This window comes from Hippopotamus amphibius, chromosome 12 (assembly GCF_030028045.1).
Source record: "Hippopotamus amphibius kiboko isolate mHipAmp2 chromosome 12, mHipAmp2.hap2, whole genome shotgun sequence".
Classification (NCBI taxonomy): domain Eukaryota; kingdom Metazoa; phylum Chordata; class Mammalia; order Artiodactyla; family Hippopotamidae; genus Hippopotamus; species Hippopotamus amphibius.
The window spans coordinates 72,537,160-72,553,198 of record NC_080197.1 but is presented as its reverse complement, the minus strand read 5'-3'; the positions used below and the strand labels follow the sequence as shown (position 1 = coordinate 72,553,198).

The 16,039-nt window shown below is 35.3% G+C and overlaps 1 protein-coding gene across 1 annotated transcript; it reads right to left on the bottom strand.

Annotated features, from left to right (window-relative positions):
• Positions 1–3,582: 3,582 nt before the first annotated feature.
• On the bottom strand, positions 3,583–15,737 carry CLEC7A (C-type lectin domain containing 7A). The gene is made up of 6 exons (XM_057702360.1): positions 15,635–15,737; positions 13,420–13,518; positions 12,229–12,366; positions 10,976–11,127; positions 9,492–9,610; positions 3,583–4,397 (listed from the first exon to the last, which is right to left on the bottom strand). Exons 1-6 carry the CDS (start codon positions 15,735–15,737, stop codon positions 4,265–4,267), a joined length of 744 nt encoding a protein of 247 aa, XP_057558343.1. The 3' UTR covers positions 3,583–4,264.
• Between the last annotated feature and the right edge of the window lie 302 nt (positions 15,738–16,039).

Genomic DNA, 16,039 nt, shown 5'->3' with positions numbered 1-16,039 from the left:
TAGACTCTGCAGAGCAATGATCCCAGTTAGAAGGACCTCACCTGGTTCTTAGCCATCATACACTCAGTGTCACTCAGATTAAGTTTAACCTCTCTGTGCATTTGTGAAAAAAGAAGAGACTATAGGACCAGCTTCTTCCATTCTCCAAGGGCATAGCGTAAAGCATCATATACACTGTGATGTATAGTGTGTATGTCAGCCTGAGAGTCCTCTGGGGGATGTCTAATTGATTCTACTCTTTTGTTTTACAAAAAGGGAGATTGAAGCCCAGCTAGATGGAATGAATGCTCTAAAGACACAAAGCTGGTTAGGGAAGGAATTAGCTTTAAAAATGCTCTCTTGTAGTCATTTCAATGATCTTTCTTCGTACAGTACGTGGACTCAATTTAACATTTTGTATATAACACATTTGGTACACAATGATCATGAACAATCACATATTTTACTGGAAGTAAGGAATTTTAGGATTATTACTACCTATGACTTTAGAAAGCCAGCTAGCAATTTTTTGCCTAAATTTCCTAAGCTGAGAGGGAAATCAGAAGATTGCTTTAGATAATACTCGAAGAATTTTTCCCAAATAAGTACAATAGAATTATATTATTCTACCAATGCTTCTCTGAATTTTGGAGGAGAACTTGGTTAAATCATGCATAATAAACACAAAGGAGTGTGGAAGATGCTTGGGCAGCCAGGCCCTAGGAAGGATGGATCAGGAAACATATATTGTGAATTCACTATGTGTCTCAAGCTGTGTATTGTTCATCAGGTTATTTTAAATTAAACAGATCTAAAGAGACCCTTCTCTTGCATAACACCCTGTAAAAAGTAGGAAATCAAAAATTATTTGCTCATTTGCATTGGACTGATGTATTAGAAAATGTTACAGTAGAGAAGGCAGTAAAAATTGCAAGGGAGAGAGGTAAGTGAAGCACATATGAAAATGAAGGAAGAAGATAGGATATGAGAAATTGTCACAGCTGAGGTGTTACAGTTTAAGAGGTACTGATGATTATGATTCTAATGAAATAGCAATTGGAATTATTCCTCAAACTTTAGTTATTCAGGTAGATCCTTGGTAATTTTTACCAAACAACCTACATTAACATTTTTATTACTTGTCCTTAAATATTTATTTTTTCAACCATAACAAAAATATTCTTTAGATACCTACTTTATCATAGGTACTATTCTCAGATTCTGAGATACATCAGTGGAAAAAAAACTCTGTCCTTTTAGAGCCAACATTGTATGGAGGAAGGTAGATGATATACAAATAGATAATAAGTAGCAGAATATATTATACTATGATAATAGCTATGGAAATATACAGAAGGTGAGGGAGAGTAAGGATGTATGGGAAGATAGGCTGGTAATTTTAAATAAGGTAGTGAGAGTCAGCTTCATTAACATGTGATACCTGTGCAGAGACTTGAAAAATGTAAAAGAGTAGGTCCTACAGGTATCTAGGGTAAGAACAGTTCAGGTAAAGGGACCGGAGAGCTCAAAGGCTCCAAGATACAAGCATGCCAGCTGTGCCTGAGAAACAATACAGAAACCATCTTCCTAAATGGAATGAGTGATGAGGAGAAAAGCAGCTTAGCTCGAAGAAGTAAATTGGCCAGCAATTGTCTTGGTCAATAGACAATTGTAAAGATCTTTGGTTTTTGTTTCGATTTATTTTTTTTACTCAAATATGTGGGAAGTCAAGGAGACTTTTAGTGGAGAGCTGGCATGATTTATTTTATCGTTTTTTCTTAAATTTTATTTATTTATTTATTTTGGCTGCATTGGGTCTTTGTTGCTGCGCTTGGGCTTTCTCTGGTAGTGGCGAGTGTGGTGCTTCTCGTTGTGGTGGCTTCTCTTGTTGCAGAGCACAGGCTCTAGGCGTTCAGGCTTCAGTAGTTGTGGCACATGGGCTCAGTAGTTGTGGCTTGCAGGCTCTCGAGTACAGGCTCAGTAGTTGTGGCTTGCGGGCTTAGTTCCTCTGAGGCATGTGGGATCTTCCTGGACCAGAGGTTGAACCTGTGTCCCCTGCAATGGCAGGCAGATTCTTAACTACTGTGCCACCAGGGAAGTCCCATGATTTGTTTTAAACTTAATGGAATCACTCTGCTATGTTTGAAAATGGGTTATAGAAAGACAAGTGTAGATACTGGGAGACTACTTTGAAAATTATTGCAATAACTCAGAAAATTATTGCAATAACTCAGGCAAGAAGAGATGGTGGCCCTTGAATTGGTAAGTGTTTCCTCTAGCATGATCATGACTCATCTTGAATTTACCCTTTAGACATAAGGTCAACTGGTAGCTATTGTCCCTTTTCTGTCTCTTGGAAAAGTGTGAATGTTTTCTGTTCATTCCCATGCATGGTTCCACGATAGCTGTGGTATACGCGTGTATTAACAAGTGAGGTATGTATAGTGAACAATGTCACTGTGTCTTTCCATTTAATATTTTTCTCTGTATTGGGTGTAGATTTCTGCCATCAAAACTTTGGACCCTTGGAAAACAAAAAAGAATTTTCTTTGAATAAAAAAAATCCTTGTGATTTACCATTTGCACATATTTCTTTTGTTGTACTTTTATATCTTGTTTACAATAAAGAATTTCCTTTGGGATAAAACAAAACAAAACATTGAGGTATGGTGTGCCTTGAACTAGAGCATTCTGACTTTACACCATCACTTCTGTTAAAGTCATGCTTTTATCTTTAAGTTATAGGCTATTGTTGCCTAGCCTGTCTGTTGTAGGCAAGTGCAGCTGGACATTCAGCATACAGAATTATTTTCCTTGATTATCATGATTTCTTCAATTCATCCACTCCATTCTGAGGATGTAGGAGAACCAATTAAACCAAAAACAAAATTAAAACACATGACATCTCTTCAGAATCCCACTTTATGCCTTAATTTAACTCTCAACCTGAATTACCTTTGTCCTGCCACATTTCTTTTCAGATAGTGACAACACAAGTTAGTGTATTCAAAGACAATAGTCAACTTCACCAAAAATTTCTATCTTCTCTCAGATTTTTAAATATTTAAGATCCAAAATTTATTCTTCAACATGAAACTACCTACTATCCTACCTCCTGCCCACTGCCAAATTTACCATCATTTTTGGCAAATAGTGATAGTGTTAATTACACATGGCACATAATTTAAAAGCAAAAGTTTCTTTAATTAGTATTTTTTATTGAAATGAAATTCGCATAACATTAACCATTTTTAAAGTGAAAAATCCAGTGAACTTGACACAGTTCCTGTTCACATATTAATAAACACAAGAAGATTGTAAATGTCTCTCCAGTAATATGTGAATCTCCACTGGAAATATAAATAGCACCAATGGGAACGTTTAAAAGAAAATAAGAAAGGGACAAATCATCATAGGAGGAAACTGAGTTATGTTCCAATAATACCGTTTTACAGTAATTACTGAGGAATTGGTGAAAATGGCAAAACAGTAATCATAAAAAGTAATAAAGTATGTTTTGCATTATAAAATGTTAATACCTCTGTCATAGGACAGGTTACTTTTCATATTCATTATCAGATCTTTTTTTGGTTGATAGTATTTAAAAAGGAGAAAGCTTTCTTATAAAAGTGGATTCCCTGCAATTTCACATTACACAAGATTCTGTCAGTCAGAGATACGGCAGACACATTCTCTCCATTATTTGAGAAAAGAGAAGATGGAACTGACGATTTTTTATGATGCTCTTCATCATAATCATGAGCATGTTTATGAATAAAATAACAAAATGGCTCTGATTTTAGTAAAGTTTTTTTTTTCTTTTCTTCATTTAGCTATTCAAAACATATTTCCACCCATGTCTGATACACTGTAAAAGTGGAGGAATAAATCATGGAAACACACCACATGAACTCCAGTGGCACTTTTTAAGGACAAAAAGACAACTCTGGTACAGTCAGAACTGAGATCTTGAAACAACAAGAACTTGTGGCTGATCCCAGGTAAATACCAAGTCAATGGCCGAATGAAAATTTAAGGTTGGCTGCCCTGACTCCATTTCTAGGGCTTTAATAACTGGAATACAATACTGACCACCTGAGAGAGTTGGTGAGTAGAAATCACAGCCTCTCCGTCCTGTTTCTCAGCTAAAATTAAAGTTGGCTGAGCTCTCTTGATATTTCAGCATTTATTTTGACCTCATATAGCTCTCTTTTCTCTTTGGTTTTATACCCTCCTTACTATCTTACACGCTTCTCTCTGCTCCTCCACAGTGATGCCCCCAACGTTATACTGACAGCTTCTTCTCACAAATACTGTATGAAGGCACACTGCAAAGCTGGTCGTAAATGACTGACGCATGAATCCATACACAATTGTGAGATGAGCCTTTTTCGGTAGCTGTGCTTCTGATTTGAAACCTGTTAAAATAGAACACGATAAGATAATTATATAGAACAAATGTAAGGAATACTGTCTACTCTCTCCACAATGCTGAAATAAATTGGTAAGGATGTTGCTGAAAGAGTTTCTGAAGTGTACATATCATTGAAAAAGGAAACTTGAATTTAGGTTCTATTTGTTTCCAAATGGTAACAAAATAATCTTCATTACTAAGGCATAAAAATGACTCAAAAATTTTTAAGAAATACTACTAGTTGCACAAAATTAAATAAAACTTCTGACAAAAAAGAAAAACCATTTAACGTTTTATAGACAGTTCTTTACTTCTCTTTCAACTTTTTATCCAGAAATATATTTATCAAATAAAGCAACAGTTTAGCAAAATTATTATTAGGTATATTTAGTGAGTAGACCAAGTTGAAGAGTTCTTGCTAAAAGTTATTTAGAACTAAGTGAAGAATCATTGATATCAAGGCCATTTAAAGGCAGTTCAAATAACCCTATATTTTTAATGCATCCTTAAGTTTGCATTGTATTGCAATATAATGATAGACAATTATGAGAATTACCATGGGTAAATAGAAGCATGGCTCTGATCTATTGGCACTTTAGTCTACTAAAGCATTAGTGCTAGTTGCTTAGTCAAACTCAAAGGGCATCACTGAGCCTCAGTGTAAAAGCTATGGTCTGGTACTCTTCATCCTGTACATCTTTCTCTTCTTGGCCCTGGAGTTGGAGGATTGAGAGAATTTTTCTATTGAAATAACTAGGCTATTGACGTAAACCAACTTTGATCCAGCCTCAGGGAGAATTCTGACCAGTGCTCTTCTCCAAAATAATTTTTGACATCTAAGAGATTTTGGAGCATGTACAGAACCAGATTAAATTACTGTCACCAATGAGCAGTTACATATCAAAGTGTTAATTTGGACCTACTCTTATGACTTCAGAGAGTCCAATAGTCATTTTTTTTATTTTTTAATTTTATTTAAAATTTTTTTCCAAAAATAAATTTTTTATTATCTATTTTATGCATATTAGTATATATATGTCAACCTCAATCTCCCAATTCATTCCACCATCTCCCCCAGCCTTCCCCCCTTGGTGTCCATACGTTTGTTCTCTACATCTGTGTCTCTATTTCTGCCTTGCAAACCGGTTCATCTGTACCAGTTTTCTAGATTCCACATATATATGTTAATATATGATATTTGTTTTTGTCTTCCTGTCTTACTTCACTCTGTGTATGACAGTCTCTAGGTCCCAGTCATGTTTTTTTAAATAGCAAAAGAAAAGTCAAGACAAACAAGTGCTATAGAAAAGTAGGACATATTTTTGTCAAGATTGTTTGTTAATAAATTCACTGTGCTTGGACCAGTGAAAGTGAAATAACAAAATGAGATCATATTCAGCAGTTTGTAATATTCACACCTAGTGGTGCCTGCTAGAAGCAAACAAAAAGCCACTCGGTAAACTTCAAAGTAATTCTACAAACATTTAAGATACAATGTTAACCACACTATCAAAAATAATCAGGCATATAAGAAAACAAATCAACGTGAATAAAAAAATAGAAGAAAAAGGTAATAGATACGCATGAGTATAAAACACTGGTATTATCAAATACAAATGTTAAAACAACCATACAGTATTCTAGGAGTTAAAAGACAATATTGAGAATGTTGGAAGAAAGCTAAGAATTACAAATAGTGACTGGGTAGATTTGAGACAGATCCAGGTTGAAATTATAAAACTGAAAGATTCACTAAGCAAAATTAGAAACTTAATTGAAGCTTTTAACAGCAGATTAGCCACAGATGAGAAAAAAAATAATGAACTGAAAGATGTATGAGAAGTAAATATATAAATAAAAAGGATAAAAACATAGAACAAAGCAAATGAGACACATAGGATGTTGTGAAAGAGTCTATAATACATTTAACTAGACTTCCAAAAGAAGGGAAGAAAGTCTGGGAGGAAGCAACATTTGAAGCAAGTGTGGCTGAAAACTTTTCAAAGCTGAAAAAAGACATCAGATTTAAAAAACACATTACTTTCAAATATCTGACCTTTCAAAAAAAAAACAGTAAAGATAGAAAACATAATAATACCTTTGAATGCCTAAGAGAAGACAGCCTATAAATTTCTAATTTTATACTCAAAACATATTTTAGAAAAGTTGAAATAAAGACAGTTTTAGACAAGCACAGAGAATTCAACCTTAAAACTTCAACTCTAAAGGAAATATTAAAGAGGATTCTTCAGATTTAAGAAAATTCAAAATGAAAGGTAGCAGAGGCAGAGAGGAATAAGAAGCAATGAAAACTATAGATATGTGGGAAAATCTAATTAAACTGACTGCATAAATCTATATCGTTTTCTAGGGTTACATTTTTTTTTAATGCATGATGTCATCCATTGTTGGTGTACCATTATTTAATTTTAATATTTTGAAATAAATGCATTCAGGATGGGAATTAACAGAAAACCCTGCAGAAGCTGGGAAACAAAGGACTATTTTGGTGCAAGAGTAAATGAAAAATAAAACTGCCAAACAGAAAAGAATAACAATGAAAAGTGTATTTCTCAATCTTGCCACCAGGTGGAAGGTGGGAGGAAAAATTATACCCCCTATGATATTGAACCACAAACTGCTACTAATAGAGTTTTTCTATATATACACAAAACTCCAAGTAGGGGGTTTAATTTAAGTAGTCTCAGATTTGTGGTGCTCCTCTTTGGCAGAAACAAATGCTATGCTTTGACAGAGCTCAATTCTAGTGCAGGATGACAGTGATTATAAAAGGCCAGCAGTTGTAAGACATATGCCAATTTTAGAGATATTAAAACGTGGGAAAATATGGGCCAGCATGAAAGTACACAAAAATAATAGCATGTAAATTGAGGAGGGAGTACACAGAGTAAAGAAATATTCTTATATTTTATATTGCCCAGGAAAAACATGAAAAGGCCAATTAATATTAGACTTTGATAGAAAAGAATATATGTTGAAATCTCTAGAGTAACTACTAAAATTAGTTAAAAAGTAAATTGTAAATTAATATAAGAAAAGGTGGAACAATAAAAAAAAGTTTCAAAAAAGAAGAAAGAAAGAAAAGAAAAAGTACATTGAATGAGCCTGTAAGATATAACAATTCTAAGTGTATATGTGCCTAATAATATGGCTTCAACACATCAAACTAAAATGTTTACAGAATCATGAGTAGAATTACAGTGGATGATTTTATTATAATTCTCTCAGTATGGGAAAACGAAGCAGATAAAAACCAGAGAACTGTGAATTTCCTAGTTGCCCAGTGGTTAGGACTCTGTGCTTTCACTGCTGAGGGCCTGGGTTCAATCCCTGGTTGGGGAACTAAGATCCTGAAAGCTGTGCTGCACGATGTGGCCAAAACAAACAAACAAACAAACCAAAAAACCCAAAAACTAGAGAACTGCAATCACACTGAGTATGTTCTCTGACCACAACGGAATTAAGCTAAAACCTAAAACAGAAGGATAACTATAAAAACACAGATATTTCTAAATTAAGAAATACATTTCTAAGTAACACATAGCTCAAAGAAAAACACACAATGAAAATTAGAAAGTATTTTGAATTGAATGAAAATGAAAATACACTAAAATTATAGCTTTAAATGTATATACTTGAGGAAAAATAAAGGATGAATTTCATGAGTCCATACAAGAAGTCAGAGAAAAAATAGCAAATTCAACTCAAAGAAACTGAATGGAAGGAAATAATAAAGGTGAAAACCAAAATTAATGAAAAAAGAGAGAAAAAAAGACACAGAGGGAGAAAGAACCAACAAAGCCAAAAGCTCTTTCTTTGAAAACTACACCCAATAAGATTGATGAAAAAAAAAAAAGAAAGAAACAAGCATGGGCACCCGCGTGTACACACATGCACACAACTACACATACACACACCAATAACAGAAACTGAAAAGAGGAATATAATTTCATATTCTGTCGATATGAAAAAGAAAATGAAGGACAACTGCAGTGAGGAAGACTTCAACACTTTGTGATACTTAATTTCATGTGTCAACTTCGCTGGCCACAGCCAGATCAAACATTATCTTTGAATATGTCATTTGAATCAGTTAACTAGATTCAATAAACTAGACTGCCTCCCTCCTCCCTCCCCCCCGCAATGTGGATGGGCATCATCTAGGTCACTGAGGGCCTGAAGAGAACAAAAAGGCAGAAGCAGAAATTTGTTCCTTTCTTCCTGCCTGACTGTGTGAGTGGAGACATCTCATCTCATCTCACCTTCTCCTGTCCTGGCACCGGGTTTTATGCCAATGGCTCCCCTGGTTTTAAGCCCTTCATACTTGGACTGAATTATATTACAGGCCTTCCCAGGTTTCCAGCTTGCAGACAGCAGACTGTGGGATTTCTCAGTCTTTATAATCACATGTGAGCTTATTCCTCATAATAAATCTCCATATGTAAATCCTTCTTCATTGTGTGTGTACTACTAGTGCATACACATACCATAAGGAAGACTTTATAATCATAAATGAGAAATATGTCTAAAATGTCTTTATGAAATATGAAATGTGGTTGCTTTTAAAATTAATAATAATAGCATGTATACCACATTTACTATGTGCGAGACACTGTGCTAAGTGATTTTATTTTTATCTCAAAATCCTAAGAGGTAGGTACTATTTTTAGTCTCATTTACAGATGTGGAAAGAAGGGCACAGATAGATTGAGGAATTCATCCAGTTTCATACAGTGAGTGGGCCCATCACTGACTCAAGCTGAGAACTGACTTCAAAGCCCTGCTCTTAACCACAATTTTACACTGAGTCACAGTGATTGCTTCTTCCTAGGCAGCTTCAGACACATGCCCTCCTGGTAAAAAAGCTGAGGGAGTACTTGTGTTCATAGCTTGAGATGGCCACTGAGCTCTTTTTGTCTCTTGTCTTCTTTTAGTCCTGGCTCACTGTCTCTCTCCCCATCACTATGTATCTTTCTCTCTCTCTTTCTTATTATGGCCAACAGATGAGACTCTTAACTGCCTGACATGCTCTCACCTCTCGGAGGAAGGAAATGAAGCTTTCTCTCCAGATACTTACAAGTTAGGTGACAACATCGAGACGTCGTCCCAGAGCCATGGTTCTTCAGTCTGACGGCGAGAAAGCCCTATCCAAAATGAATGGTCAGGTTGGGAAGACAGTTGCCTTGATATAAATTCCTGTAAGGAAACATAAATACCAATACGAGTCAAGAAGAGAGAGAGCGATAGACAGAGAGGATAGAGACAGACAAAGAGAAGACGCAGAGAGAAACTCAGAGATTTTTAAGAGACAGAGATTGAGTCACCTTGGTGGAGGATACACACGTATACTGGCACAACCCAGACAGAAGTGCCAATTCTTGAATACCATTGAGTATCTCAAAAGGCACATCTCATTTCTTCAGAGTCATTATTGTTTAATTTTCCAATAAAGAATACATCCTTAATGTCAAAACTGTTCTGCCTGCATTCAACCTACCTGAAAAAACCCAAAGGCATCAGAGTCCCCAGGCAACGTTCATGGATGACAGGCCACTATCTTCTCCACAATTTTCATTGAAAATATAAAGTGATATATGACCTTTGTCAAGAAATGCTTCTCAGAGTTAGAAAACAATTATAAAATGGTTTAGTCCCGCTGCATACGTTATACATAAGTAATCTGGGGGTCAATGATCATATGTGAATTGTTGACAAGTACAGCACAACAGTGGCAATTCCTGGAATGTCTAAAAGCCAGACAGACTTGTCCCATGCTCTTTTTGGGTCATACATCTACCTCCATTAATATTTATGTGAACTACAATTGTTGGTTAAGAAAGGATAGAAACAAAAATATTGAGAGTAGTAAAAGTAAATATAGCAGTTATAGATTGTTTAGATTTGTAGTGTAGAACGTTTCCTGACTATTAACCCCTTCTCATAGCCCATCCGAGTTCTCGCCTTCGTTCAATATGCATCGCAAGTTGCACTTTTTCTGTGAAATTTTCATGTCAGTGGGGACCTCTCTCTGAATTTCTATGGCATTTGTCGCCAGCATGAGATATTTTACTTTCAACAGCTATTGAGTTGTTTCTATCTTCTTACAAATTTTTTGAGCATTGCTGAAACAAGTTTACTTTTCAAACCTCTTTGCCTTTCCCAATATCTTACAAGGAGTAAATGATTTATAAATGTATATTATCATAGCTGCTGTTTTTCTTGATAATATAATGATAAGGGGAAGAATTTTCTATTTTACTCCACCACATTTACAAACTGAAATCCAAACCCACAAAAATGAGTAGTGACCTCATTATCACAGTCAACTTGGAATTGTGTTTAAAGGATTTATTTTAAAGTAAAATGTGCTCATATTTTAATTAGTTAATTAAAAAGAAAAGCATACATTTTGCACTTTACTCACTTAAAGCATGTTATTATTGTAATTATGGAGAACGTGTAAAATGACTCTCTTAGGAAAGATCATCATTACCTGGAAGCTACCTCTATTTTTCTGCTCAATACAGACCACAGGTAGTTATAACTTAAATCTACACTTACCAACTCTTCTGAGCTGTCTATCTTCAGGAGATTAGAACCCAGTTGAAAGCATCGTCTTTTACTTGTATCCCAGGAATCTAATGATGTGCTAAATAGATAACAGCTATTCTGATGTGTGATCCAATTACGAGGACAAGAGCTAGAAAGAGTTCCTGGAAATAAAAGATGAATACAATGAGGTTCATACGATACCACTTCCCCCTTTCAATGCAAGTACCTCTCATCCTATGGATACTTAATAAATAATCAATGAATTGCCATTAACATATTTCATTTTCTACTCAAACTATATGGGTATGATTTTACAGAAGAGACCACATTAAATCCTCTATTGATTTACAGTTAAAAAATGAATTGAGTCACCATGAATAGTGTTTTACACAGTTAACCCTCCTTTCCTTCTTGACTTGTCTTCATTCCTTTAAAGTCAGCCCAGAACTCCTTTTTTCTATGATAACTTATAAATCAATTCAAAATCAATTATCGAGGTCAACAGTAATTTCATGTTAACTTATTTTACAGGTGTGAGATCCATTTCAGAATGCAGTTTTCCAAATAAGAAAAGTATAAGAGCAATCATTCACACGACAGAGTAAATGTGATACAAATAGTGAGGAGGTATGTGTCCAGAGATGGAAAATTGAAGTCAAGATATTGTCATAGTCAATAATGATGCAATTAGAAATTGAAATTTAGTGTTTATAAAATTGTAATTGAGTCAATGAACTTGCATGATTAAAGAAAAACAAATTTAACCAGGGTTTTCAGAAACATGTATTAGGTTTATTTCTTCTGTACGTATTTAATACAGCCTTTTAATTCTTAGCAACACTTTCCCTTCTTTCCTTTTCCTATCCCTTTTTCTTTTCTGATGTCCTCTTTCCTATTTTAATTATATCACTTTAAAATGTCAATTCCCTAAAGGATGAGAACACATTTTGTCCTTTCACGTCAAGTTATACAATCTCCTATAAGCCTAAATACATAGTCTATGATAAATTAGTTACTGATTTGAAAAAAAAAAATCCAACTAAGCTGGAGATTCAACTAAATTCATAAGGTATTTATGATACCACTTTATTTTACATATGACAGGGTACTTGTTTTATTGAGATAATACTGCTGTGGGCTTTCCTTGAATGCACAATCACTGCATGTAAAAGTACTTTCTTCATCCCCTGCTCCAAGCCTTAGCACCAATAATGAACCCTTCTGAATCACGGATTTTATTAATCCTTTAACTCTGCCCTTGCCTGTGGTCGTGAAAGCCTTGGTAGGATCCACATTATCTTCTAAAGATGATTGTGTGGGTTGACTGTGGTTCTCTTTATTTCTGGATGGAAAGTTGTTATTCTTCAGCTGGTTGCTCCCTGAACTGGATCTCCAAATAGCTTCACATAGCAAGAACAATAGTAATGACAGAAGAAAAAGTCATTTTACTATGTTTGAGAATTAAAATCCTCAAACCCATATTTCTGTCGAAATATAAAGAGATACATCCTTGATTAGCAATAAATAGGTAAGACATTGCTGATGGAGAGGTAAGGTTAGATGATAGATAGATAGATAGATAGATAGATAGATAGATAGATAGATAGAATAGATGATATATTAAATATGTGGAAAAAAGAAATAACTTCCATGAAGAATGTTTAATACAAAAGAGAAAAGTGAAGCAGATAGAGAAGGAGCATGAGGGGGAAAGTAAGAGGCAAATGGAATACAGTCAATTGGTACCATGATAGATTTGAAATAGTAATAAATCTTCTATCTTTCTTTTATTATTTAAAAATGAGAGCTCCTTGAGAACCTGCCTGGTACCTATAACACTGAACATACTCAATAAACACTTGACTAGTTAAGAAATCTTTCATATAGCCTCTTTGAAGGCACAGTAATACTTTATTCAGTTTTGAATGCATGAGTGATAAAAACCTAAGGAAATTTATTCATCCATCACAAAATAACTACTTAGTGTTTGATAAGTGCCTCTGGTATTTCCTGATGTTATCCAAAGGAGTTTAGATTAAAGATCAGGTATAAAACAATTTCCTTAAATCATGAGACATAAAAAATAGCTTATAGTCTCTTTAGAGAATTTATTTCATTAGAAAGATAAGCTCCAATTGTATGTTCTTCTTCACCTCTGCTGGTTTCTTTTCATTAATTTATCCATAATTAATTCCATAGCTTTGAAACCAGATATTCAAGAAGAATGTGCAGTTAAGAGTATGAGTTTTTAAGACAGATCGCCTAAATTTCTAATCATGGTCCTACCATTAACTAGTTTATGACCCTAGAAATAAAATGAGAAAAATAATAGCACCAATTCAAAGGGTCAGTATGCAGATTCAGTTAGATTATGTTACACTCTTTAAAAAGTGCCTGGGACATTATAAATGCTTATTAAATGTTTGCTGTTAATCTTTCCCACCAATACTCACCCATGGTACCCAGGACCACACTTATCACGAGCACTATGAAGCATAAAATTCCCAAAGTCACAGCAATGGTACGCCAACGAGGGAATGTAGCACAAAGTCCTGAGGAACCAAAGGGAAGAGAGACTGAGTAAAGAAATTGGATGGCAGATCGCAGAGCACGTCAATTCTACAGTTCATCAAAATCTCATACCCAGATAATCTACTCATCTAGGGTTAATCTGAATTTTTCTCTTCCTTTAGCATACCTCTTCAGGTTCTGAAACTTGATATCTATGCACTCCTAATTTCAGCTCCACATTGATGTCTATAGGTCGTGACATTACCAGGATGTCTGAAATCCTACCCATTCTTAGAAGAGACAGCTTAATGTAGCAGAAATAACACTGGTTACTAAGGGTAATCTTCCCCTTTCACTTACTTCTTGCATGTCCTTGGGCAAATTACTTCCTCTGTTTTTCCATTTCTCTTTGTGAAAAATTAGGGTAATAATACATCGAAGGATTACTGTGGGCATTAAGTTAACACATGTAAAAGCACCTAGCTTCAGGACTACTAGCACATTATAGGTAATTCACAGTTCGTCCACACACACCTATAAACACATACATGCCTCCTTATCTCTTGCATCATCTAGTTTTTCCACTCTTCCCCAACAGGTTACCCAAGAAAGAATTGCATAAGTGACATGAGGAAAATAATTGTGCAATGGGAATGACCAGAAAGCAGAAGAGAGCAAATTCTGCTGTCAAAACCTGTGAATAATCTCTTTCTTGATAACAGGAAACTCACTTTATATTAATATCACCACATCAATACTGAGAAAAGCAATAAGAACACTTCAGAGAATCATCAATAGGGGAATCATCGAGATTAAACTGCTCATTCAGTGAAGAGAGAAATCTTTTAATGCCCTTCTCCAGATTTCACCTCTTTTACATTATGTCTAAGACTCATGTTCTGATAATGGGATCTCTTTTTTTTTTTTTAATCTGAGTAGTTTTTTTTTTTTTAATTAATTAATTTTATTGGCTGTGTTGGGTCTTTGTTGCTGTGTGCGGGCTTTCTTCTGGTTGCGGTGAGCAGGGCCTACTCTTCATTGTGGTGCGCAGGCGCCTCATTGCCGTGGCTTCTCTTGTTGTGGAGCACGGGCTCTAGGTGCATGGGCATCAGTAGTTGCAGAACATGGGCTCAATAGTTGTGGCTCACGGGCTCTAAAGCGCAGGCTCAATAGTTGTGGCACACGGGCTTAGTTGCTCCACGGCATGTGGGATCTTCCTGGAGCAGGGATAGAACCCATGTCCCCTGCACTGGCAGGCGGATTCTTAACCACTGCACCACCTAGGAAGCCTAATGGGATCTTTTTATCTAACACATATATATTTCTTCACTGGTATACAAAGAACTCTCTTTTGTTTTAAAAAAATTCCACATCAATCTTATTTACACACACACACACAAAATCAGACTCGTGATTCTAAACACTGTGACTTCTGTTCCTTTTGGCCTTTTCCACAAAATCATAAGTTGTTTTTTCCATCTTTTCATTCTTCTCTTTCTTATCTCCAATATCCTGATGTTGTTCATACACACTTCCGTGTTTCCTTGACTTTTGTTCTATAATTTACTCTTTTCTATCAAACAAACAAGTCACTCCTATTGAAATTCCCTCATCTTTTCATTCTATCATACTTATTACCAACTCCTTACTTTTGAAGTCTCTGTCTCTGCAGAACAGAGAAATTGTGAGTTTTTTTCTATCATCATAATAATGAAATTAAACACAGTAGACCCTTGAAACAACACAAGGGTTAGGGGCACCGACACTTGCCAAAATCAAAAATCCCCATTTAACATACAGTTGGCCCTCTGTGTCTGCAGTTTTTCCATATCCACAGTTCACCATCCATGGATTCAACCAACTGCAGAGTGTGTAGTACTGTGGTATTTACTTTTGAAAAACATACATATATAAGTGGACCTGTGCAGTTCAAACCCGTGTTGTTCAAGAGCCAACTGTACTAATGATTAGTCACTGAATGGTTAGCAAGAGAAAAGTCTTGGTGCACATTCAAATTATCTTCAGTGACTTCTGAAAACCTTTAAAAATATATTAATAAAAGCCTGACAAATCGCAAGTCTCTCCAATTTTTTCCACTTCCAGTTTTAGTTGATGAGAATGTGAAAGCTGAAGTCAGAAAGAAAAAAAAATATATACCTTTCTCTGAGACCACCGATCTCCTGATGATGTTGCGAGAGCTGAAGTCTAATTGAGTATATCCATCTTCATCCAAATTTTCTACTGAAGAACGGTATTCCATTGTTCTATTGAGTTCCTGGATTGATGCAGCATCTGAGAGCTCTTTCTTCTCTTCTCCTAAGACAACTGCCCATGGACAAAAGAGGATCTATGAGTCAAGTCATGTGGGGGAGGCATTTACTAGGCTTTAACAAGTTGAGCTGAAGTAGTCCAACCAGATACCCAAAAGCAGGAAATGAAAAATACGCTGTGGTAATTTCCCATTGGTACCTTTAGATCCTGTTTCTGAGACTGATGACTCAAGAAAATTATAAGGTAGCCCAATAGGTAGATCTCTGTTTCAGACCAAACATAAAACAATGA